This window comes from Calypte anna, chromosome 10, assembly GCF_003957555.1.
Source record: "Calypte anna isolate BGI_N300 chromosome 10, bCalAnn1_v1.p, whole genome shotgun sequence".
Taxonomy (NCBI): domain Eukaryota; kingdom Metazoa; phylum Chordata; class Aves; order Apodiformes; family Trochilidae; genus Calypte; species Calypte anna.
In genome coordinates this window covers 11,996,571-12,019,872 of record NC_044256.1, presented here as the reverse complement: position 1 = coordinate 12,019,872, position 23,302 = coordinate 11,996,571, and the positions used below count along the sequence as shown (strand labels likewise).

General features: G+C 41.4%; 1 protein-coding gene across 1 annotated transcript in view; it reads left to right on the top strand.

The window, feature by feature from the left end:
* HDGFL3 (HDGF like 3) overlaps positions 1 to 23,302 on the top strand; it is a 38,113-nt gene that overhangs the window by 10,944 nt on the left and 3,867 nt on the right. The window contains exons 2-5 of the mRNA XM_030456696.1: positions 11,833 to 11,909; positions 15,251 to 15,389; positions 16,632 to 16,790; positions 18,356 to 18,502. Coding sequence (XP_030312556.1) covers positions 11,833 to 11,909; positions 15,251 to 15,389; positions 16,632 to 16,790; positions 18,356 to 18,502 — 522 coding nt within the window. The remainder of the gene's footprint in view (positions 1 to 11,832; positions 11,910 to 15,250; positions 15,390 to 16,631; positions 16,791 to 18,355; positions 18,503 to 23,302) is intronic.

The window sequence follows — 23,302 nt, the reverse complement described above, 5'->3', positions numbered from 1 at the left end:
TAGTGGTGCAGCAAGCTCAACAGATAATTTTTTTCATATGGTGTCTGGATCAGGTGACTCGCATATGTTCACATTTTCAGGTACCCCTTTTGCTGCTTTTTACAAACAGTTCTTTTTCAAATCTTCCTCTTGTGCAAACTTTGTTTTTTCTTTGTCGCAGTGTATCTATAACAGCTTTTACAAGAAGGTAGCACAGGGTTATTAAACTCTTATGGTTAGAATTTTCATGTCTACAAAGCTAAATCACCAGCAATAAGCTTGTTCTCTGTGTTAATTTTTTGTTGTCTTTGCATTTATTTGAAACACTCTGCTTTCTTGTTTTATTATTGTTGTGAGTGGGAGTGGGTCAGTTTTCTGAGTAGCTTTTTTTAATTGATACTTCTAGTAAAGTGACAAGAATTTCTTGTTAAGAGATGAAAACAGATTAGAGAAGACACATTAGTCAAACATGACTCTTCAGCATTAAAATGCTGTGAATGTTTTCACCTTATCTTCTGGAAGATGTTTTCTGCCATCTCCTGCCTTACAAATGAGTAGATTCACCTGGGTATTTAATTGCCATGTTACTGTGCTGGATGGGATCTGATCACACAAAGACAATGGCTTTGTTTATGCTGCCAAACTGTGTGCCCAGCTGTGCTTGCAGGATCAAGCCTCTAGCTAGTGAGTTTCTAGAAGCCCATAATAATAAAGATTTTAGTGGCAATATGTTAAGAAATGCCAGCTTCTTTAGCAGATGTGGGAGCAAGGGGAACAAGTTTTTAATGAGAGGCTTATACTTTTTATGAAACATTTGCTGCTAGATGAAGGTGTTAGTTTACTTGTTTGTCAATTGCCAGCAATAGAGTTGACCTGGTATAATAACAGGGGTGTCAGGGTTGTCTCCAAGGCAGATTTACAGAAAAGGATGCCATCCTGAAGGCTACATTTGAGACTAAATTAGGGATCTTGGCAATTAAAAACAATGTGAGCTACAACTGTTTGGTTGTGGAGCATGGTTTGGATGTGTCATGTGTCATCACCAGTGCATTAAAAAGTAAAGGCAAGTGACACTTAGAATTACAGTGTTGAATACTGACTGAAAGGCTTTTGGTTGGATTTTGTTGTTCTGTATGAGGTATTTACAAACACTGGATCTGGATCCCAGGATAAATTTGTATGTAGAGTGTTCCCTAATGTCCTTCCTAGTTCCAGATACACGTCTCACTAGCCAAGTTCTCTTTTATGCGTAATTGCCTTTTCCCGGTTATTTGCACAATATGAGTCAGAATAATATGCTGTTTCTTTACAGCAGTTGTTTAAAACAAAATGGTAACCTGATTTAAAACATGCTTTTTTACTGAGCTGCCAAGGGAGAGTTGCTAAGCTGCTATGCTTAGTGTGGATGCCATTCCTGATTCAGAGGTAAAGAGTGTTTTAAAAATTTAATATTAATGTATGCGGGAAAGCAGCTATCACAGTTGCACGTGTTTAATTTGTCCCTTGACAGCCTGTATCCTTTTACAGCCATCATGCCTTAAAAATTAATCTTCTGATTACCCCTCTAAGTCCAGTATAGAAATGAGAGAGACCGATGGCCAGAAGCCCTCGGTCTGATTAGGAGAAGGAAAGTTAGAGAAAATCTGAGACTTTCAGAAAAAAGTCTGTGAAGTAAAGAAGAAGATTGTGAAGTAAACCTTCTGACTTGTGTAACATAACTACAGCTGAGTCACTAGGTTTTTGTAGATAAATCATGTTCATGGAAACGCTGTATCTTGCAAGGTTATTAGAAAGTAACAAAAAATACCCCTTATACACGTATCCCATTTAATTTACTTGATAGAAAGGATGTTATAAAGTCCCTTTTAATCCCACAAGTATGTAAACATGTAGGCAACTTCAAGCTCATAATTAATCCATGCTAATTAAAAGAGAGTACTCCCATGATTAAAATTAGTATTTATTGTTTGTTCTATAAAATATATTTCTTAGAATAGTGGGAATGCTACGCTAGCAACTCACTACCATATTGATAAATTCAATTTGTCTCTGACATTAATACCACTCACAGGTCTTTCATTCTTTCATGTTGCTATTATTTCATTTGAGAAGTTTTTTTCTAACATGGTTTAGTAATTAAGATTTAAGTTCCTAGGTCTGCATATACATAATGGAATGCTTTGAATATTTTCTTACAGAGTTTCATTCCTGTAAGCTGCTTGCTATGATTTGTTTGGTTTTGGGTTTGGGTTTTTTGGGAAATGGTTATTTTTATAAATAAGGTGTTAATCTTTTATGAATTATCTGAGTAAATTTAAGCAACATTGCATTTTTGGTCAAAACTAAATAAAAACTCTCAGTCTGAGGTTTTGGAAGCAGAAAAACAGTCAGGTAGAGAAGAGTGTGACTTGGCTTGGAAAAACTCAGAGTCTCTGAGTAGGCAGACAGATTAAAATTCCTAAGAGTTTAACCTAGACTGAAGGACTTTACAAAATAGGTATTTGACACTGTAATGACAACTCCTGGAAATCTGAGCAGAGATCAAAAACAAACCTAGTGAAAAATACCCAAGTGGGTTCCAAGTGTTGCAGAGAGACCCCTGTGACTCCATAAAACTCTTTTCAGTCCACGTTTTAGTGACCCAGCAGACACAGGCAGAGGTTCCATTTTAGCAAAATAGTCTGACAGTTTAATTGGTTGTTTTGTACCATAGATGGTGGCTAAGGCTGAGGGAGTAATGGAAATAATTATTTTCAGACAGTTGTTGGGTTTATAGTGACTCTAGGCTTTCTACAGACGCTGAGCTCTTCTGCAGGTACAAATTTGCAGAGTAAACAGGAAAACCTGCCTTTTAAAAAATATTACAAATCGCTCCATTTCATTGGCTTTGCAATTAGATTTCATTGCTTCTCATTCCACCCAGATCATGTACGTGTTGTTGTTGTACATGTTATTTGCATCACAACAAAATAATTGGCCTGGGTGCCAGTGATGCTCGGGGGTCATTGTACTTACCCTGTAGTCCCAAAAATCCAGACTGAGGCTTCTCCTCTGCTGAAGAATTCCACTCCACTGCTTTCTCTTGAGCACCCTGAGTGCCTTGATTTGGTGCTCTGAGGGTGCCTGTGCTTCTCAGTCCTCAGCACCATCATGCAGTCTGTTCAGGGACCACCACCATACTCAGTGCCTGCAGAAGGTCCATTTGTGTGGCTTCTGCACCATGTATGCAGCTCAGCTGGTGCAGATTGCCTGTGCCTGCAAAAGGGTGGGTGGGTAATAGGTAATTCAGTTTATGATACAGTGAAACACAAGTTTATATTTTGAAGTAATTGCTTGAATCCTGCAAGGAGATATTCGCGTGTGAACACATGCACTCAGGTATTTAAGACCATGAGTCTTCGTGGTCTATGGGTCTACAGAGAGCAGCATAATGAAGATAAATCCATGCTGGGCTGTGTCTCTGTTCCTCCTGGAGGACTGGTCAGGACACTTCTGTAGTCTCATCTGTACTGCTGCACCCAAACCTCAGAGGGTTGCACTAAAAATGTTCTGTGCTTTTAAGAGACAAAAATTTTGTGTTCTTTTCCCATGGAACAGTAAGCATATTTCTATGCAGCTGTTGTTCAGTGACCAGGAGTGTTTCAGTCCCCTGATATTATACCCCTAAGCTGCAACTGACAGGAACAAAACAAGTTACAGAGGAGACAAGCAGAAAGGTTTTCCATCCCCAAAGGCCCAGACGATAGCTGCAACCTCTGGAGTATCAGGCTACAGTGCCCCTATAGGCACAGCCAGCGGGCTGCAGCAAGTGAAGCAGGTTGTTTCCTTCTTTGTCTCCAGAACATTTGTGTCCACCCTGAACCAAACCAGGGGCTTGTATTTGGGGACCTACAGTCTCCATTGATCACCTTTTTTTACTCAAAACCTTTTTAGCCACAAGTTGCAGTAGCAACAGGGTTTTGTGTACTTTATGGGAAGCTTCACCAAGTATCGCATAGGGATGCTTGGTATTCTTCAGCCTGGAAATATTGTGCCAGTCCAATGTTTTTAAACTGACTATTTAGGGAAGTAAATTACAAAGTAAATGAAGCCAGCCAAGTGTGGGAGACTGCAATCTTCCAGAAGTTTGCTTACCTTTTGTCTTTAAGTCTGCCAATATGAGCACAAGGACTAGCAGCACTTCTTTTAATAAAAGCTTGAACAGTGGAATATGGAGCTTTTGGTATGTGGAACAGATAAGCATTTCGTATAAAATTTGGTTGTCTGTATTTGACAAAATGTCAGTGCTCCAGTCAGGCTGCATCTGATTGCAAAGGTTTTGATCTAGTTGACTGGAAAATAATAATAATAAAAAAAAAAATCTATCTCATGAATATAACATTTTTCCATTAAACTAACCAAAATCAATGAAATTGTAACATTCTGGTTTGAATACTGGAGGGCCAAAAAATACTTCTCACTCTAGTGAGTTCTAATAGGGAAGGTGGCAGGGTTTATCTGTGCACTGTGGGGAGGAAGATGATACAGCTTCTAATATCTCTGGCTTATGTGGCAGGAGAGAAATATGTTTATGAATGTTCAGTCCCTAAAATTGCTTATTTGTTGATGTCTTGACCAGTCAATTGGTTTTTATTTGCTGTATGTCTTCCAAACACATTTTTGTATGTGCATTTCCTGTGCACTTTTGTACTTCAAGACAAAAATATTTGTAATAAGAGAATAACCAGATTTTGTGAGCAGAAACCACTTTCATTTGGTGCTGGTAGGTTTCCTATAGTTTGCTCAGGTGGGTGTATATTGCAAACTATTTTGATATCTGAGAAATAATGCAGACAAAGGAGAATCAAGCTTCACCATGCTTGAAGGGAAGAAAAATAAACACAAAGTGCCTCAGAGCTGGCAATATTTGTTGAAAATTAACAACCTCTCCCCACCCATCCTCAAAAGTAATTTTGTGAGCCATGAAACTTAAGAAGTCTATTTTTCTCTGCCTTGCCTTTATGTGGATTCCCTGTTGCCTAATGTTTTGGCTGAGCCTGCATTGTAGGCTGTTTCTCAGCATATGGAGTACTTGTCTGTCTTCTGATGAACAGGCTGTTTATCACAAAATGTGGGAAAATTTAATATCCCTTTGTCCTTTTGTTTGGTTTGACAAGATCGTCTCATGTGGCCCTGAGTTATGTCAGGTAAGAGTAGGACTGAAAATAGTGGGATCAGATGCTTTCCTTTTCTTAGGGAGCAGACTGGGGGGAAAGTCCTAGCGGTAGCAGCTTTGTTTCACTCACAGGGGCAGAGATGCCCCTCACTGGGAGAACACGGAGAATTTTTGCAGCAGTCTAACCTTGGGGTATGCTCAAAGTGGGGGATTGCAGTTTGGTGACCTGAAATCATCCTTTGACAGAGCTGGGAGAATTTGTTATTAGTAATACCTTGCCTTTTAGCAGTTGACCTCAAGTGCTTTGTAAGGAGAGCAGCAGCTTAGTCCCCATTTGTGAAAGTGAAGCTGAAGGAGATGCACTGATGTGGCCAAGGTCATCCCAGAGGCCAGTGGCAGAGATAGGACTTTTCTTTGTGTTCCCCGAGTCTCCCCTGCTTGAGAGTCTTCTGTCCACCAGCCACAAAAGCTCACAGAGGACTTGAATCACATGAATAGATCTGTTATCTACAAAGTCATGCATATAGATACCAGTCACGCAGAACTAAGCTTTGGCCCCATTTTCATACTGAAGATTAAAGCAGCTCTTCAGAAAGTGTATTTCAACTTTCTGTCTTAAAAATATGTGGCTAATTAGGAATGTAAAGGGGCTGAACTCAGCTGCAAGACTGCTGATCTTTCCTAGTGAGACACTGCCTGCCAGCATTGTTTGGACTCCAACTAACCCTTCATTGTCTTCTATCTCGTTGAGGTCCTGAGCATGCACAGAAAAAAAAAAGGAGTGATGTCTTTATATTGTCATTTCTGGCTGTCTGCAGGATGCCCTTCAGCCATTTTCAGCAGTACTCAAAAGTATTTTCTGATGGTTTTAATCTTGTTTTGCTTTTTGTTTTTGCTGGTGGCACTCTTCCATGCCTAGACACTTTAATTTTTATTTTTGTAGCTGTGTGATTCCACCTTATTAACTTGGATTCTAGTTTCATCCTTCACAGGGGTATCTTTTTTAATGGGTGAAAAAGTGCATATGCCAGCATTCCACACTCAGAGTTCTAGTGTGTGATGTACATTGGGGAAGGAGTTGTGCTCTGCTTCAAATATCATACAGCCCTGATAAATGAGAGAAAAATTCTGTAGTGTCCAATCAGCTCTAGTTGGATTTCTTTTCAATTTAAGTACCACAGCATTTGAGTCACAATTTTTAGCTTGAAGGAGATAGGATTTATATATATATATATTAGGATCCTCTGGGGGAAAAAAATTAATATTTTACAGAACAGTATTTTAAATAATGGTTTAGAAAAGATTCTGCCATGCTGCTGACTCCCAGTAGCATTAGCTATGTAAAAGCATATTAAATGCATCTTGTAGGAAAGCAAAATATTCTATTTTAATACTGGATTTGGAAGAGTATTGCTTTTATCCATCTAGAGTTTTGCTAATAAGCTAACTGCTAAAGATCAAGCTGCTTGCATGTGTTGGGCAATAATAAGCAACTTGAACCACTTTTTATATAGGCTTTTGCTTGACTGCTGTGCAGTGACTCTGGGGATTTCGGTGGGAGATACTGATCTCTGCAATGCTTCTGTAATGCTTCTGTGTGCTTTTGCCAATCAAAGGCATTTACAGTATGTCAAAACAATCAGTGATTACTGCTCTGCAGTTTTAATTCCTTCTTTTTGCAAAATAAAATAGCTTGTACTTGTGGTTTCAGTGCCCACATAATCATCTCAGCATGCTGAAGTAGAGCTTTCTTGCCTCTACATTTGGACCTGATAGGTATTTCTGCATAGTGCCTTTTTTTTTCTTTTCTTTTCTTTTTTTTTTTTTCAGTGTAAAATTCAGTTGGAACACAATGGAACAGGGTCTGGTTTGAAAGCCATTCTGACAGCCTGGAATTCCTGCTTCTGAACAGCAGCTTATCCACAGCACAGAGATTTTGTGATAGCCATACAACGTGACACCTGCTGTCCTTCCAAGTGGAAAAAGAGGCATCTGGGATGCCCTTCCGCCCTGGTGGGCAGAGCTGCCCCTTCCTTGACTGCTGCGATAACGTAAAGCTGCACAGAAAGCTTCTTTACAGGCAGAAGCAGAGAGACAAAGCTTGCCATTTCCTCTGTGTCTCAGACACGCGTTCCCTGTGTTGCAGGGGGTGTATGTAGAGCTCTGCGGAGCAGAACACCCAGGAGAGGGTGCAGCCTCCTCTGCATCTGCACCAGCCCTCCCAGGGAGCTCCTCCGCCCGTCTGAAATGTGCCACGGAGTCCCGCAGTCAGGCAGGGGGATGATTTGTGCTTCTGGGAGCCACTCTTGTTCTCGGAGAGCAGCTCCGCATCCTCTTTGCAGGGCTCTGCAGCTCCGGTCCAACCCACCCAGCCACTGCATCTCCCCGAGTCCCCAGCATCGGGGCAGAGGGGAAGAAGGTTTTGCAGTTGACTACTGCCAAACCCAGCCTTTAAGAAACAGTTGGAAATACAACCTGAGATGTCGGTAATTGACCAGCACCACAGAGAGCAAAATATTCAGGCAGCGTGTACATCTCAGCCTGTAAACTACAACGTAAGGAGACGGATTTGCTTGCACCTTGGTAGCCCCTAGCAACACCGTATGATAAAGCCCTGCTCTAGTTTGAGAGGTGCAGGCTGAATTTTCTGTTCAGTGTTCCTCGCATTTGTTAAAAAAAAAAAAAAAAAAAAAAAGGCGCAGTTAGAAGAGGACATTTACGTCTTTAAAGCTCTGCTGTCTGCTGCTTGGTTGGCAAACAAATGCTGGGAAGTGCAGCTCTGCTGAGGTTGTACAAAAAGAAAGCAATTGTTATTCATTAAGCAGATGACAGAAACGGGAGCAAAAGGGATAAAACTCGAAATCTGAAACCACCTGCTTTAATTTTAGCCATAATTGAAGCAGCTGCCCGTGATGTTGCTGATGCACGTATCGAATTTGTACGCCATGCGCTGCTCTCACTGGTTTCTGTGGCAGCAAGCTCCAGCCCCCTGGCTGCTCTGGTTCAGGAGGGGATGAATCCCCTGTTTGATTGCAGGTTGTAACGGGCACTTTAGAACCTATTTGTTTCCTTGCAGGAGCAAAATGCAATCGCAGTCTGGCTTTCTGATAGACAGCTGCTTTAGTCATTAGTGAGGTTTCTGTGACTACAACACTCTGTCCTAGTATGGGTGCATTTATCTCTTTTGTTCCTGCTTCGAAGCAGTGATGCTTTTCTCCCTCTTCTGCTCACGCGCTTGCTCATTCTCTCCCTCCCTCTCTGTCTGTCTTTGATCTTGCTGATATGGGAAATAATATCAGATCCAAATCTTCAGCATATGTAACCAAAACATCTTGTAGGATGAGAATAAATTGCGTCTGAGTGCAGCAGCAGGGCGCTGCAGTATGGCTGCTTGTGCTGCTGGCTTTCTGTCACTGCAAAACATCAGCAATTGTCAAGGAGAGCTGGAGTTATTCTGCAGCTAAATAAGCACTTAGGGGGCTCAGCAGTCACAGAGGGCTAAGGTAGTTTTTCTGGGGGTGGCTGGGTTGTGCAAAGCTCTTTTCTTACGGTGTCTAATGCAGGGATTCACAGAAAACACAGATTCACAGGTAAAAAGGGATGAGACCTTTCCTGATGGCAGAGAAGGTCTCATCCTTCACTGAATTCCCTGGAGATTTTGCCATTGAGTTAAGTGCCTGTAAGACAGCATTGTCACTTCGTATTCAACCTCATTACAGTACTAGTGACATAAGCCTGAGAGCTGGGGAGCTCACAGCAAAATCAGTGAAGGCAGGGAAAGTCTTGACCTCAGCTGCTCAGTGAAACGTTGGAGTGGGAGCATTAACAGACTGTCCTTGAGCCGTGTGGTGCAGATTTGCATTGTATGTGTTTCTATGTGTATGTGAAAGCTATGCTTCTGAAAGCTATGAAAAGCTATGAGAAGCTTTTTTATGGTTTCCTGTGATGAGACATAGTCAGAGGGGATACTTGGATGAATAAAGAAATATGCCACAAAATGGGGAGCAGGTGAGCTGTGTGACAGATACGTGTGCTGTCTTTTGTCAATTCAGTGCTGCTCCTTTGCTAACAGTGTAAAGTGCTGGGAATATGACATTGAGGCTTAATCCCACTTGGGATATTCCTTAGAAGATCCTCACTGCTTTGGAGCATAGCACGTTGTGTGAGCTAAGATTCCCATTCCCTTCTGATCAGTGTTCCCGACTAAGCATGTCTTCATTCCTCTGCTTTGCTGATCATTTACAGCTGTTTGCTTTAGTTCATGAGAAATTCTTAAAGGGCTGAGACAGTAACTGGACTGTGTTGTTCTGTAATGCAGCCCAGAGCTGGTGCCACGTTTCAAGAGGCCAAATGAGATTCACACTCAAGTCCCAGCAGACGTTGTTCATCTCAGTTGCTGGAGTGCACATTTTTCTGGGGTCTGGTCTCTCTCTGGACATCTTCTTTGTCATAATAGAGAGGAAGATGGTTATGGAATCCAGACAGTTGAAGTGTATTACCCCTGTACTTGGTACTGCCAGCACAACCTTTTTGTTCTGATGTGTAGATACTTCCATCTTTAAGCAAGAATCAAATGTGTTGCAGAGTGGGTCATACTGTCTACCCGACTTGCCCTCAGTTTGTTGGGGCAAGTTGGCTCTGTTTTATCCCTGCAGTCCTTTTCTTACTGTTTTAGTCTAATACCTGTATTTAAAAATAAATTAGAGAACAAATACCCACATTGTGGGAACTTACTTAAAACCAAATAGTTTATGTTGGAATATAATTAATTCTAAAAATATATCTTTGTCAGTTTTTTCTCTGTGTATGATGATGGAGAACACCAAGCATTCTGTCATGTTGTTTCAGTTCCTTCTTAAATACAGATAAAAGCAAATGTACACTTCCATCTTTCAGCAGTGTGTATCTTCCTTCTGTGTGGATTTAAGCCATAGATTCTCCTTTATGAATTAGTTAGCTTTTTTAAGTTTAAAAAAAAAAAAAAAAAAGTTGTGTAATTGCTGTGCCCAGGAGGCATGTGACACCTCTCACCATCACAGATTATCTCCTTCAGACCATGGTGGGTAGTGAGTGAATGACGACACGTGGCCCAGCTTGCCAAAACCCCATCATCTACACCCCTGGGTTGTGCCATAGCAAAGAGACAGGGCATGGTTTGGAAGTGCTCTTACATCCCCTGATTTTGGCATAGATTCAAAGAATGCTCCACTTAGACCTAAAAATTAGGCATCCCATTTCTTTTGCAGAAAGGAGTCCTGTGATGTTACAGCTCCACATATGGCTCTGGTTTCCCTGTCCCCAATGGGTGTCCTTGCAGAAAGACCAAAAGGACTTGAATTCTTATAAAATCTACTCCTCTGAGAGCTACGTAACCAGCAGATGCTTTACAGTGAAAGAGAACATCCTTTGAAAACAATCTGGTGTTTATTAATCAACAAGAATTCAGTGTTTGGGGTCCTGCGGCAGGAAAAGGGAAAGAAAGCACATGTGGGCCTGGCCTCCTGAGTGAAAACATGCAGGTTCCATCCCGGTGCTCTGCTGAGAAGCAGATTTTGTATAGCATTGGTATGTCAACACTTTGCTCTCAGTTCCAGTGACATTTGGCAGGATTCACAATGCTTATGTTGTGACTGAGTTGCCTAAAACCTGAGCAGGAAGCCATTCACCTGCTCTCTGGTGTTGCCCTATAGATATCTAGATTCATTAGGCTCCTTCTTAGCTGGAGAGTTGTCTGGACACTTAATGTTAGATGCCCCACATATGGTCAGAAGTGCCATTTCTGGGAAGTCAAGCACTTACATCTTATTTAAAGCTGTGCTGTGTTTCTGGTTTATGTGGGTAAGCACCTGGACTCTATTATTTCTCTTGCAGAGGACTGAAAAATTAGATAGATATGGACAAGAATAAATCACAGGCCTGACCTTCTGCCTCATGACCAATGCTCACACTCAGACATGGGAAGATGGGGTCTGGGCACTGATCTGACAAACTGCAGAGTTTGTCCCAATTCTGGCTCTACCTCAGAAAGGCACCCTCACGATTCCTCTCTTATCTGCTCTGCAGCTGTATCTTGAGAAATATGAAGCCAGGGATAAAACGTGAAAGAGGAGATAGAGTACAGAGGGGGAGCAGTGACCAAAACCAGTTGTTAGGATGCTGCAGGGGAAGAAGAGTCCCAAGCCCTCCTCCCTAGCATGTGCTATGCATTGGGTACCACCATCACCACCAGGAAACACTGATGAGAGATTGTTCAGTTTTCCATCTGCAGAGCCTCAGAGATGCCATCTGTTCCCCATTTGTTGCAGGAGTTATTTAGGTGGCTGTGTGAGGCAGAATTACCCTCTGTCTAGGCTTCAGTGCCTTTGATGAGGCAGCATCTGAAGTTAACACTTAAATTAAGCAGATTTGACTTTATTGCCTTTGTGTATTATAATGCCCATGAAATTATTAAAACTTTTTGTCTGGTCCTTAGACTTGGTCTTTGGTTGTCTCCCTGTAGTGTTTCTGTCACATGCTGACTTCACATGACCTGCACACCTGAAAAATCAGCAGCTGTCTTTCCTTCCCTACCCCAGCACACAGTGGGACCTCCCAGGGGTATGGGATACCTGGCACTAGCACTTCCATAGCTTGGTAGAGATTCTGGGAAGAGAGACACCACATTCAGTAATAATCCTTTTTCCATTTCTGTCTCACAGATTGATGAACTCCCTGAAGGAGCTGTGAAGCCTCCAGCAAATAAATACCCCATCTTCTTTTTTGGGACTCATGAAACGTAAGTGAATGAACATGATCTGTTCCTTTGAAGAGCTCTTCTTCCACTGCTGTTCCTTTGAAGAGCTCTTCTTTCACTGCAGCTAATGTCATCTCCACTGATGTTATTGGAACAAATCCTGACTTGAACCCATTGGTAGTCTGGAGATAGGTCTTATGAGCCCAGCTCGTTTGTATTGACACATGGAAGTGAAACCTGGAAGTAAATGGGAATCTGCTATATGGATGACCCAAGCATAAACAATAATGAGTGCCTAAGTTTCCTGCGAAGAGAAGCATTGGCATAAGTTTGTTAAAGGGTCACCTGAACTCAGGACAGCAATTTTTTACTTGCGTGTGCTTGATAGCAGAGATCAGGCTGTTGTATTCAGATGTGTTGGGGATTGTGTCCTGTGGGAGAACTTGCTTGGAAGTTTGTAAAGTGAAAGGAAGCAGACCCCACAGTCTCACACAGTCCTCACGTAGCTTTAAAGTATATGCATTCCTTTGAGATTTTGTATGGGGATGTTGTAGGATATCTCAGGAGTGACAGAAGAACTGAGGTTGCTGAGCTCACAGGGAAAGAAAGGAATTAGAACAGAAAGTGTAAGTTAGGCCTTGTAATTGCTACAAAATACTGACTTTCAAAGTTACAGTGTACATGTTTCTATTTTGAACTGTGTCTGAAATAGTTAAAAAAATAAATTGCACTTTCCATTTTGCGTGGAATTTTTACAGTTAAAAACGTTTCCTTTCCCCCTTGCTGGGAACATGTTTTCTAGAATTCCTTAGGAAAAAAAAAAACCAAAAACAACCCACAAAAACAATTAAATTCTGATGACTTTTTCAATTCAGTTTTAGAGGTTTGAAGCTTTAATAGAAATGTATTGTTTATTTTTTAATTTTAACATTATTCCCAAATGAAATAAGCACCACAGCTCATACATGATATTTTATTTTTAAAAATCTTTAAAGGAAGTTTCTGCTTAATTAAGATCAAAATACCCTCGCTTTAGTTAAAGAATCTCTTTCCATTGCTGCAATGAAGCAACCTAATATTTGATATATTATGATCTACTACTGCTATCACAAAGTAATCTAAAAAGAGTTCAAATAAACTTATGATTCTTTAAAATCAGAAGCCAAAATGTTTTCTTATGTTTTGTTTTTTAGTAGAAACATTTTATCTTGAGAAACACTTTGGAAAAAAAAATTACAAGACTGACCACTTTTGTTCTGAAGTGGATGAATCCCAAACTACTGATTTTTTTTTGTTTTGGATAGCCCATTATATGACTGTAAAATCTGAAACAGGAAAACAGTTCATAGTTACTACCTTAAAAAGATAAAAACCATAACTGTTAAAAATGAACTATAGATTGCAGGTCCTTAGTTTTGTAGCTGAGCAGTGGAGACTGCTATAGTCTCTCAGTGGCACTGGATATATTTGAAACAAAGATGTAGGCAACTTGTCAGTGTTTACTATAAATAAAAGGCTGTAGAAATGTTTCCCTATATTACTGTTGAGCTAAATTAGGGTAGCTTATGGTAAGCTTCAGTTTTTCTTTGCTATTTGTGTTAGAACTGTTCCTAGGTATTTTTTACAAGAAGAAGACATCTCCTAGTATTTACAAAAGCAGAGATAAAATAATTTATTCAGATTTCTTACTCTATTATAGCCTTTAATATTGACATCTGTTACTTTGGAAATCACTTTGGCTTTCAGGTAGAAATGCATTCTTGGTGTTGTACTTATGTAACTGAGATATTTCTCAGTGAGACAACAGAGTGTGAGGACCATTCTGTCTGCTGTGTAGTTAAAAGGACACTTTCCCCAGACACTTGTCAGCTGATGCCCTTTGCCACCAGTTGGCTCTGTACTGCCAAACTTCTTGGCCAGTGGAATGATCTAAGTGAATGAAACTTAAACACTTTCCACATTCATAAATGCTGGAAAGAATCAGGGCATAGATTGGGCTTTAATCTGAAATGATGTTCACAGCAAGGAAGAAATCCGATCCTGTGATGAAGGTGTTAGACTGAGTCTGAAGGGAGTTGGGCTTTTCTCCATACTCTGCCATCAGTTTGCATTTGACCTTGGGCAAATCTCATTGCCTCAGAAGCCCATCTGCCAAAAAGGGCAACTTCCCAACCTCAAGGTGATGTTACAAGAATAAATGTGTTCTGAATGGTGGAGCTCTAAGATCCTGTGGTAATAGGGACCACAGAGTTAATGTTCATTGCAAAGATCATCAGGAAAGTAGGACAGTGATTATAGTGAAGGACACTGTGACTTGCACAGTTCCTGCCATTGGTGACACAGAATCTTCCATGTGGGAATGAAGTGGGGATTTTTGCCTTCACTGTTTTAAATTTAGTTTAGGATTAGCCATACTAATACCATGATACAGAGCACAATAAACACACTGGATATAGATAGCCAATGAAAAGGAAATTTTGCTTTCTTCAGTTTCATATAAGAGGTTACAATATTACTCTAAAGTATGTAGGAAAAGCAAGACAAATCATGACTCTTCTGATTATTTTCCCCTGCATTGTACTGCCTGTGCTTGAAAGTCGTTGGCCCAGTGCATAGCTGACTTAATGCACCAGCAGAGCACAAAATCCCTCCTTTGCTGTGCTGTCTAAAAAACAATTTGGCCACAAGCACCCTGTGTGTCTCATTGTTTCCTTGTATTACTCATCTGCCTATATTCACCCATTGTTTCTTGTCTTATATGAAATTATAAGATTTTTGGGAAAGAGAACATTGTTATTGTGTTTGCATGGAATCTAGCATGTGGGGGGCTTATTCCAAGAAATAAGCTCCCAGGCTTACTGGCAGTGTAGATAATAAAAAATGCCACTGCTTCTGTCCAGTGGTACGAGGGGTAAGTTTTGACTCATGGGTTCTAGGCACTCCACACACTCTAACTTTTCATATGGTACTTTTAAGTTTTCCTGGATTGGAAGTTTGATCCCTTGCTGTCACAGGGAATTATGTCACACAATCCCTTTTCATAAACTGTTCAAGTGCCAGTTCCCTGCAGTTGTTAATATAAAAAATCAGACTTGGTTGGATTGTTTCTTGAGAGACCCAGCATGATTTTGCAACATCAAACATCAGGATGGTGAGCCAAGCCATCAAATCAGACTAGGAGTAGTAACTCAAAGCCCGTGTGTTAATTAAATAAATAAACAAACAAAAAATAATAAGTAAAACTGGAAAAAAATATGGACTGAGTATAGGGAGGATGAGAGATGGAGTGAGGATAGGGAAAATATTTGCTCTGTTAATGTGGGGCTTTTTTGAAGAGGAGGAATTTAGGTCCTTTTTTGAATGTTACCTTTGTTAAAATGCAGTGCGTTCCTTGGGCCCAAAGACCTTTTCCCATATAAAGAATATAAAGATAAATTTGGGAAGTCGAACAAGCGAAAAGGATTTAATGAAGGCCTGTGGGAAATAGAAAACAACCCTGGAGTAAAGTTTACTGGATATCAGGTAAATTACTTTCACTTCTCTTTCTCCTTATCTTCCTTGTTTTCTTTTTTGAAGATTGGTCTAAACACTGTCTGAGTGATGTGGAAAGCCCTGGTTTTGGAGGAGCTGGAAACTTCCACAGCTTTTGCAATTCTGTAATGTAAAGACAATTGTGGTCTTGCACTCTGTGACAAATTGAGCTTTAATCATACTGCAGAGCCCTTTGCTTTTTGTGATATTCCGAGGTGATGAACTGGAAAATTCTGCAGCGGATTCAGTTGAATTAAAAATAGAAGGTTTTATTTACTGCAATGGAAACATGAATAATTTCTGGCTTCTTTCTGCTGTTTTTGTTTGTCTCTGTTTCAGTATATTTTACAGAGCCCTTAAGGTCACTGCACTATTGATTTTCACATTGGTAGTGTGTAACACGTAGGACACCACTGCCAAAGCTGTGAGGGTTTAGAAGGTGGAGGTTTAGGCTGCTGTAGCTGCTGTACAACAGCTCTCCCTGTTGGATGTGAATATGGAGGGGTACAAGTGTTGTTGGTGGGCTGTATAAAAACAAAGAATTTTTCTATTAAAAAAATGTGGTCCTTTGAAGGAAGAAATCACTTCCAAAAGAAGGCAAACACACCTATTACATTATAAGCACAAAACCTTACAAACAAGAGATACAGACCACCTGCAGACAAGATGCTGCCCCTCTGAGTTCCTGTTTCATATTTACAGCCCTACAGATGTTTTGCATACACTCAGGGATTTAAAAAAATTTAGTGAATAGTCTGTGGGAGATGGGCTGTCAAAGAGCTCTCAGCCTTCTGGTCAGTGTTTGGTTTTTCCTAAGAAAGGTTGGGGGTTGTAAAAGTCATCATTTCTCCTGAATAAGTCTCTCCTGCTACAGCCAAATTCTAAAAGTTTTCATAGTTTTGCCCAAAGTAGAATATACCCAGCCTCTCCACTGAGAGACCCTTGATTCTCCAGCAAACATATTTTTGTTATCAAATCTTCTGTTTCTGTGTAAACCCTTCAGAACATGCTATCCCAAAATCTGCATCTGATAACTGTTTCCAAGTGGTGACTGAGAAAATTGCCTTTGCAGTCCTTTTCTTGGTAACTGAAAAAATAAGGTGAGCTCTTCTTAGCTACAAAAATTAAAGTGTAAGCTGTCTGTTGCCAGTATATCTGTCTTCAATACAGAGAAAAATTAAATACTAGATTTTAGTAATATTTTTGTTGCTGATATTATTGTTATTTTAAAAGGCAATTCAGCAGCAGAGCTCATCAGAAACTGAAGGAGAAGGAGGAAATACAGCAGATGCCAGCAGTGAGGAGGAAGGTGATCGGGTAGAAGAGGATGGAAAAGGAAAAAGAAAGAATGAAAAAGCGGGCTCAAAACGGAAAAAATCCTACACTTCAAAGGTTATATTCTGAGTTTTTCTTTTGATACCTATGTGCATTGATAATTAGAATACTGTCCACCTCTTGGCAATCTCTTCTTCCTTCTTCAGTATTATAGTTCTGGTAGGACAATAATGGTGTTCTAACAGGCAAAGGGAAGAGCTCTTGCTTCTGTAGACAGACTTGGTGAGACAGCAGCTGAAGTATTCTTCCCTGTTCTAGAGCCCACACTTTGAGAAGGAGGTGAAAGGGAGGGAGGGAGTTCAGAAAGACTGGAAAAGAAAACCCATGTAAAGATGTTTTGATAGATCCACACACACAAAACCAATATTCTTAGGTGTGTGCCTCCAGGGAGAGGCATGAGTGAACATGAGTTCACTTTGGTTCCTGTCTGGGAGAATTCAAACTTCCCTCTCCTGTCTCCAGTGTGAGTGCCCCAGATGCCATGGTACAAGATAGAGCAGGGTGAGATGTGCTCAGCTGCTCCTCGTAAATCAGTGTAAGATAACTCAGTGCAGGATACAGAATGGGGGGAAGAACTAATTCACAAAGCAGGGCACTCAATTTGTAGATAAAAGACCTGCACTGTAGTACCTACCTGACATGTTAATACCTAAGTAACAGCACAGATGAGGAAGCTAAGAGTGATGTGTCTCAGACTGGATCATAATGGCAAGTGAATGTAGCCACCTGGGTGAAAGGGAGCAACTTTGGGTTCAGAAATGCTTCCCACTCATCACCTGGGTGAAAGGAAAAAATATTACAGTCATTTTTGTGTGTGCCTCCAGGTCTGTGCTTTGCTTAAAAAATGTGGGAAGTGTGGCAGAATCATATTCATTCACATTCCTGTTGTTCTTCTCTGAAATGAACACTAAATGAAATTAAAAGAAGCAAGCAAACAATTTCATCCACGCTCAGTTTGGGGAAGAAAGGGGGCTTTTGTGGTTTATCCACTGAACAAAATGTATTAAGTAATTTCACCCCCTTTGTGTGTTTTACATTACAAATGCAGGTCTGGTCTACCATCTTCTTTTCAGAAGACTCTGAGCAAACTGAGGATTAGGAAGATGGTGGCTTAATGCCACAATTTATCCTTTTGTACTATAGAATTGAATAACATAAAGGAAGCAGAAAAGATGTATTGGTTCCACATGGCTTTAATGTTAATATATTAAAGCTGACAGCACTAAAAAAAAAAAATAAAAAGTATAGAAAGAGGCTCTGCTAATGTTATTCTCATTTTACATCTCTGTGTTTAATCAAAACTTTTGTCAAGCTGGCACCATATGTTTCATTAACTAGCAAAACCTACAGGTGACCCAACACTAATACCCGTCTCCGATTACTGTGTCTGTCAATTGTCCTGCCAACCAGGGTTGAACACAGAATTTCTCCTTTTGCCTCACTGATGGCAGTAACTCCAACTGCTTCACCTGAAAAACACATTTTGCCCCACATGTCCCTCCCCAATATTCATCTTGAACAAGGAACCACATGATCAGACAGCATTCCACATGCATTGCAAAAGTGTCTTTCCTGACTGAAGCTTAGTTTTTACTTTTTAACTTCGTTTTTGATCATTTTAGAAATCCTCCAAGCAGTCACGGAAATCTCCTGGAGATGAAGATGATAAGGACTGCAAAGAGGAAGAAAATAAGAGCAGCTCTGATGCTGGAGACGCAGGCAATGACACAAGAAACACTTCTTCAGATTTGCAGAAAACCAGTGAAGGGGTAATCTTCTGTTACTATCATTCACTTCCCATGCAATTTCCTTCTGGGGGGCTTCAGAGAAAAGTTGCATTGCAGTGACCTGGGCATATCATGTGCCATCTTTTAATGTTTCATTTCAGTGCTCAGAATGTGTCTAGAACAGAAACATGGGACTGGTCCCTGCACTGGTAAAAATTTTGCTCTACAGAAACTGAATGAGAAAAGATACTCTAAGCATTATTTTTGTTCCAACACTTGTATGGTTGTCAGCTGAGAGGAAGTACTGAAAACCATGAGCTGGAATGATGCAAAATTGATGTGAGAGCAGAATCAAGACTGTTGGCATGATGTATTTTGGCTCACTGAACAGTGGGAGCCTGCTTATCCTTTCACAGTTGTTTAAAATTTGTGCAGTCCCACTGACTTCTTTGTAGTTCATGAGGGCTCATGTTAACTTTACAGAGCCTGCATACTGCAGGTATTAGTGCAGTTTTTTCACTTGGAATGTGACCTTCTAAGGAGGGGGTACACAGCCAGCTCCAGAGCAGGTTCATATGACCTCCTTTTATGTTTGTCACTTGTGTGTTCATATCTACTATTTTGTTGTGACCACAACAGAAGGGAAGGCTGCTGAGCAGGGGAACTGGCATGGGAATTGGTTGTCAGGCACCTTTAGCAACCATTGCCACTTCTGAGCCTCTGGAGCAGCACAAGCCTGCCTGCCCCAGCACTTACAGCTCTGACTCGGGACTGAGTCTTTTGCTGTGTCCATGCCAGGGCTCTGCCACGTGGCCAGCAGCCAGGGTGGTTGTCACAGCAGCTGCTGAGTGACACGAATCCCCAGGTGTGGGAGGAAGCCAGCCAGCTCAGCTCTCATCTGACATTGTCCCCAAGGTGCCTTAGCAGCCTGCTGTGTGCTCAGCCTCAACCCTTTCCCACAAAACACAACCTCTGGGGGGCTGCCCTTGTCTTGCACTCAAAAACACCCCCCATAACGTCCTTTCCCCAGTCTCTCTGTGGTATACTGTCTGTGTTTTGTGGCTCTTTGCCTTAGGAAGACTTTGATATGTGGCCTATGAGGTGAGGAAGACAACATCCACTTACACTCTCCCATACCCTCTGAACAAGCATCTGTCTTGAGCCAGAGACTGACACAAGGAGACTCTTCCTCTCCACAGTGCACCCACATAATTTTAGAGTTTGGAGCTGATGAGTGTGGTGAATGTGTAGTGCATGTGTTGCCCACGGTCTGGGTGGTGAACCCAGGAGTTTCATATCTTCAGATAGGTATTTGATTAAGAAAACTGGCCATGTGGTCCATCAGAGGTTGCTAGAGGTTTAGGAGAGCAGTGCCCGGGGATATGTCTGTGAACTTCACACATGTTCTCCATGTAATGACAAAATGCTTGCTGAGTTAGATCAGTCATGGATTAAGTGACTAAAGTCACATAGGATGTTGACTTTGTGGCTGGTTATGTACACGTGGCTCTTCTTTCTGTGTGTGACATGCTTGTTAATGCTGGGGAGGTAGAGTGCAGCATGCTAAAAGAACATCATGGTGTTCTGCAGCTTTTTCAGGATTGCAGATATTTCAGTCCCTGTGCTGTCAACAGTGTCTGTGTCCTTCCTGCCAGCACCAACTCCACATAAGTACTCACAGTCAACATTGTCATACCCATACCCATGTGAGGAGCTGGTTCTGCTCCACATTCGTGCTTGACCTCACACTTTAAGACCAGTCTTTAACCAGATTTCCAGTGCCTTTAACACCATGGGAAAGGTTGAGTTTTAGTAGCATATATTAAAGAGAGATGGAGAGACAGTTTTACAGGCAACTCAAGGTAAAAGCATTGAGGAATTCACATCTTAATCCAGATATATCACCTTTGGCGTTTCTTCCATAGAATCAGCATTTCACATGTAAATCCTCTTTTTAGTTTTTGTCAGTAGTGCAATTCTCTTTCAGGACCAGGAGGGGACACTCTTCCTCCTAGCATCCTCAGGGCCAGACCAGGTGTCTAGTTAGAAGGTACCCCTTCAGCAGACAGGACACTTTGGGAATGAGTAATCAGATTACTTTTTTTTTCCAATGGGTGGTAAGCAGCCAGACACACAGCCTGTGTCTGGAACAACCTCCTGGGGGGTCGGCTGACCTGCAGCCTCATCTGGGAGTCTGCTGGAGATTGTTGAGCTCCTGCAGCCCATGCACTTGCACTTCCCTTCTGTAGAAAGAAAGGTTGAAAAAGACCAACATGTGCTCTCTGAGCTGTGATATGGTCCTCTTGTTCACATGCATGAATTCAGAAGAATTTCTATCTCTGCTAAAGACACCATCGTAGATGAGGTTATGGTCTCTTTAAAATCATTCTGCTTAGAAGATCATCACTGCACCAGCAACACGCAAACTGAGGAGGATGGGCTTCCTCCTCCTCCCCGGTGTGCAGCCCAGGAGCTCTGCACCCACCACTGGGGCTGTGCCGGGCCGGTCCAGCTCAGGGTCCGGAGCTGCCCATGAGATGGCGCCAGGCGACCACCAAAGGGAGCCCGGGGTGCATCCGTCTCCCCTCCATCGGCGGAGGGAAGAGTTTGTTTCACAATGGCTTGGAGAAAGGTACTGTGAAGGCAACGAGACAAGAAATACAAGGGTCAGGGTCCTTATCTTACGGACAAGGGGTTCATCCACGGGTTTTGTCACCAGCTGCTTAAAAGCTCTGTGGTGGTGGAGGCCAGGAAGGGCCGTGGAAAGCTGGAGGGCAGAGGCTCTGGGCTCAGCTCCCTTACCTGTAGCATTCCCCAGGGGTTGCATCCTGGAGAGCCTCTGGGTCCTGTGCTCTGCAGGTCTGTGACCATGCAGGAGTTGCCGAAAAGACACGAGCTGCTTTCTCTTAAACCTACTCATGCTAATGAGGAAGTGCTTATGTTTTATAATGCCTGGACTGCAGGCTGGAGACACATCTGCCCTCTGCAGACCGGAGGGAACCTTGCCTTTTAATCCTACTCTTACCCTCAGCATCACGAGGATCTTCTTGAAGGGTTAACAACTGAAGTCACATGATAGCAGGAGCATCTTCATCTGTATTTTTAAATGAAATTTCTAACCTGCAGGTGGTAGAGAAAAGCTTTAAAATGTGAAGTGATGGCTTCCTAAAGATTCAAAACCCAGAGCAAATAAAAGTAATTCCAAAGCTATGATATTTTTTCAGCCAATTTCATACTTTTCAAGAGCTCAACTTGTGATTTTTTTCTTTATCCCTGGGGCTGATAAAGCTGCTCTTTTCTATCCCTTTTCTATCCCTATAGTTTCTCAACTATTCTTGAGGACTTCAGGCACTCTCAACTGAAGAGCTTCACAGACTCAGCCACATTTTGTAATTGTGTCCTGCCACTACCTGTTTCTCAGGCTCTCCTTCACTGCTGACTCCTTCCCCAGAAAAATGCAAACCTGAAACTCAGGGTTTAGTTATCTGATATTAATCAACTAATAATAAGACATCCTATCCTATCCTATCCTATCCTATCCTATCCTATCCTATCCTATCTTCTCAAGGGTCACAGACCCACCTGCATGGCAGTCCTCTGCTGTTAAACACTAAATTGTTCTGGCTGTCTCAAAATACCACATGGACACAATATTCCCGTGGAAAGGTGTTCATGGCTCTGTGTTGTTTACTTCCTATGGTACAAAATTAGCTTATAAATCAGTGAATTCATAGCAGCAGATTTACTTCCACATTACAGTGTCCAGTGACTTGTGTCTTTGGTTCTTGGTTGGCATAACTCTGACTCTTTATAACTCAACGCCCAAGCTGCTTTTCATTTCCCTTCTCTGGATACCCACATAATGATGTTTGAAAGCTGCCTGTAGTCCCTGCCCAATTAGAGAGTATCTGAATGTTAAGGTCAGCATGGGGGTATGTGGTAAATTTTTCTTTTGGTATTCATGATTTTAGTTGCAGTCTGGGCACTGTGCTGGTTAATGAGGCATTCCCTTTGTGTATGGCTGTATGTGGCTGCTTTCAGGAGGTGAATGATTTTACTTTGAAAAACAGTATTTGAAATCTAATAGAGTTATCAGAAATTAAATACTTTTTTTTACTCCTGGTATGGCCTGAATATTAAAGTGGGGTAAAGGACTGTGCTCTTTTTACTCATGCTGACAATCAGTTACTAACATGGGAGTCAGTGGATCTATTTGTAGAGGCAACTGCTTGCCAGCATGAATAAGGGGATCAAAATCTGGTCCAAAATTACTGCCATCTGATACTATTGCAATTGGGAGAACATATTTAAAACAGCTTGTGTCCAGGACATGTTTTTTGTTGTGATGTTCCTGTAAGGTAGCAACAATTCCAGTTACGGCTGTGAAAGCCAAGTGTTAGGGCCAAACTGGCCAGAGAAATGCAGGTGCTTGAGTCATTCTGATGTGGTTGTGAGAAGTTTGTTTCCTTTACTCTTCCTTCTTTACTTCTCATAACACTGGTTCACCTGCATAAGATTTAGGAGTTCACCAACACTAAAAGCACAGCATTTAGGGCTCTATTCAATGTAAAAGCATTTACATGGGCATTTTTCTAGAAAATTAAAACAGTTTTGTTTTGGGGGTTTTTTTTCAGCAATTTGAGGTTAAAATCTACCCCTCAAAAAAAAATTTGCAAAAATGTGTTTATTGCATGGTAAATTTTTTTTTTATGCTGAAAATACTGGTATACTCTCTGGTGTACAGAGGTGTGTTTTCTGCTGCTTTCCTATAGCTCAGGGTAACAGTAGTAGGAGACAACTCAGGAGAAGCACATATGTCTGAGTGCTAGTTGAGATTAAAGT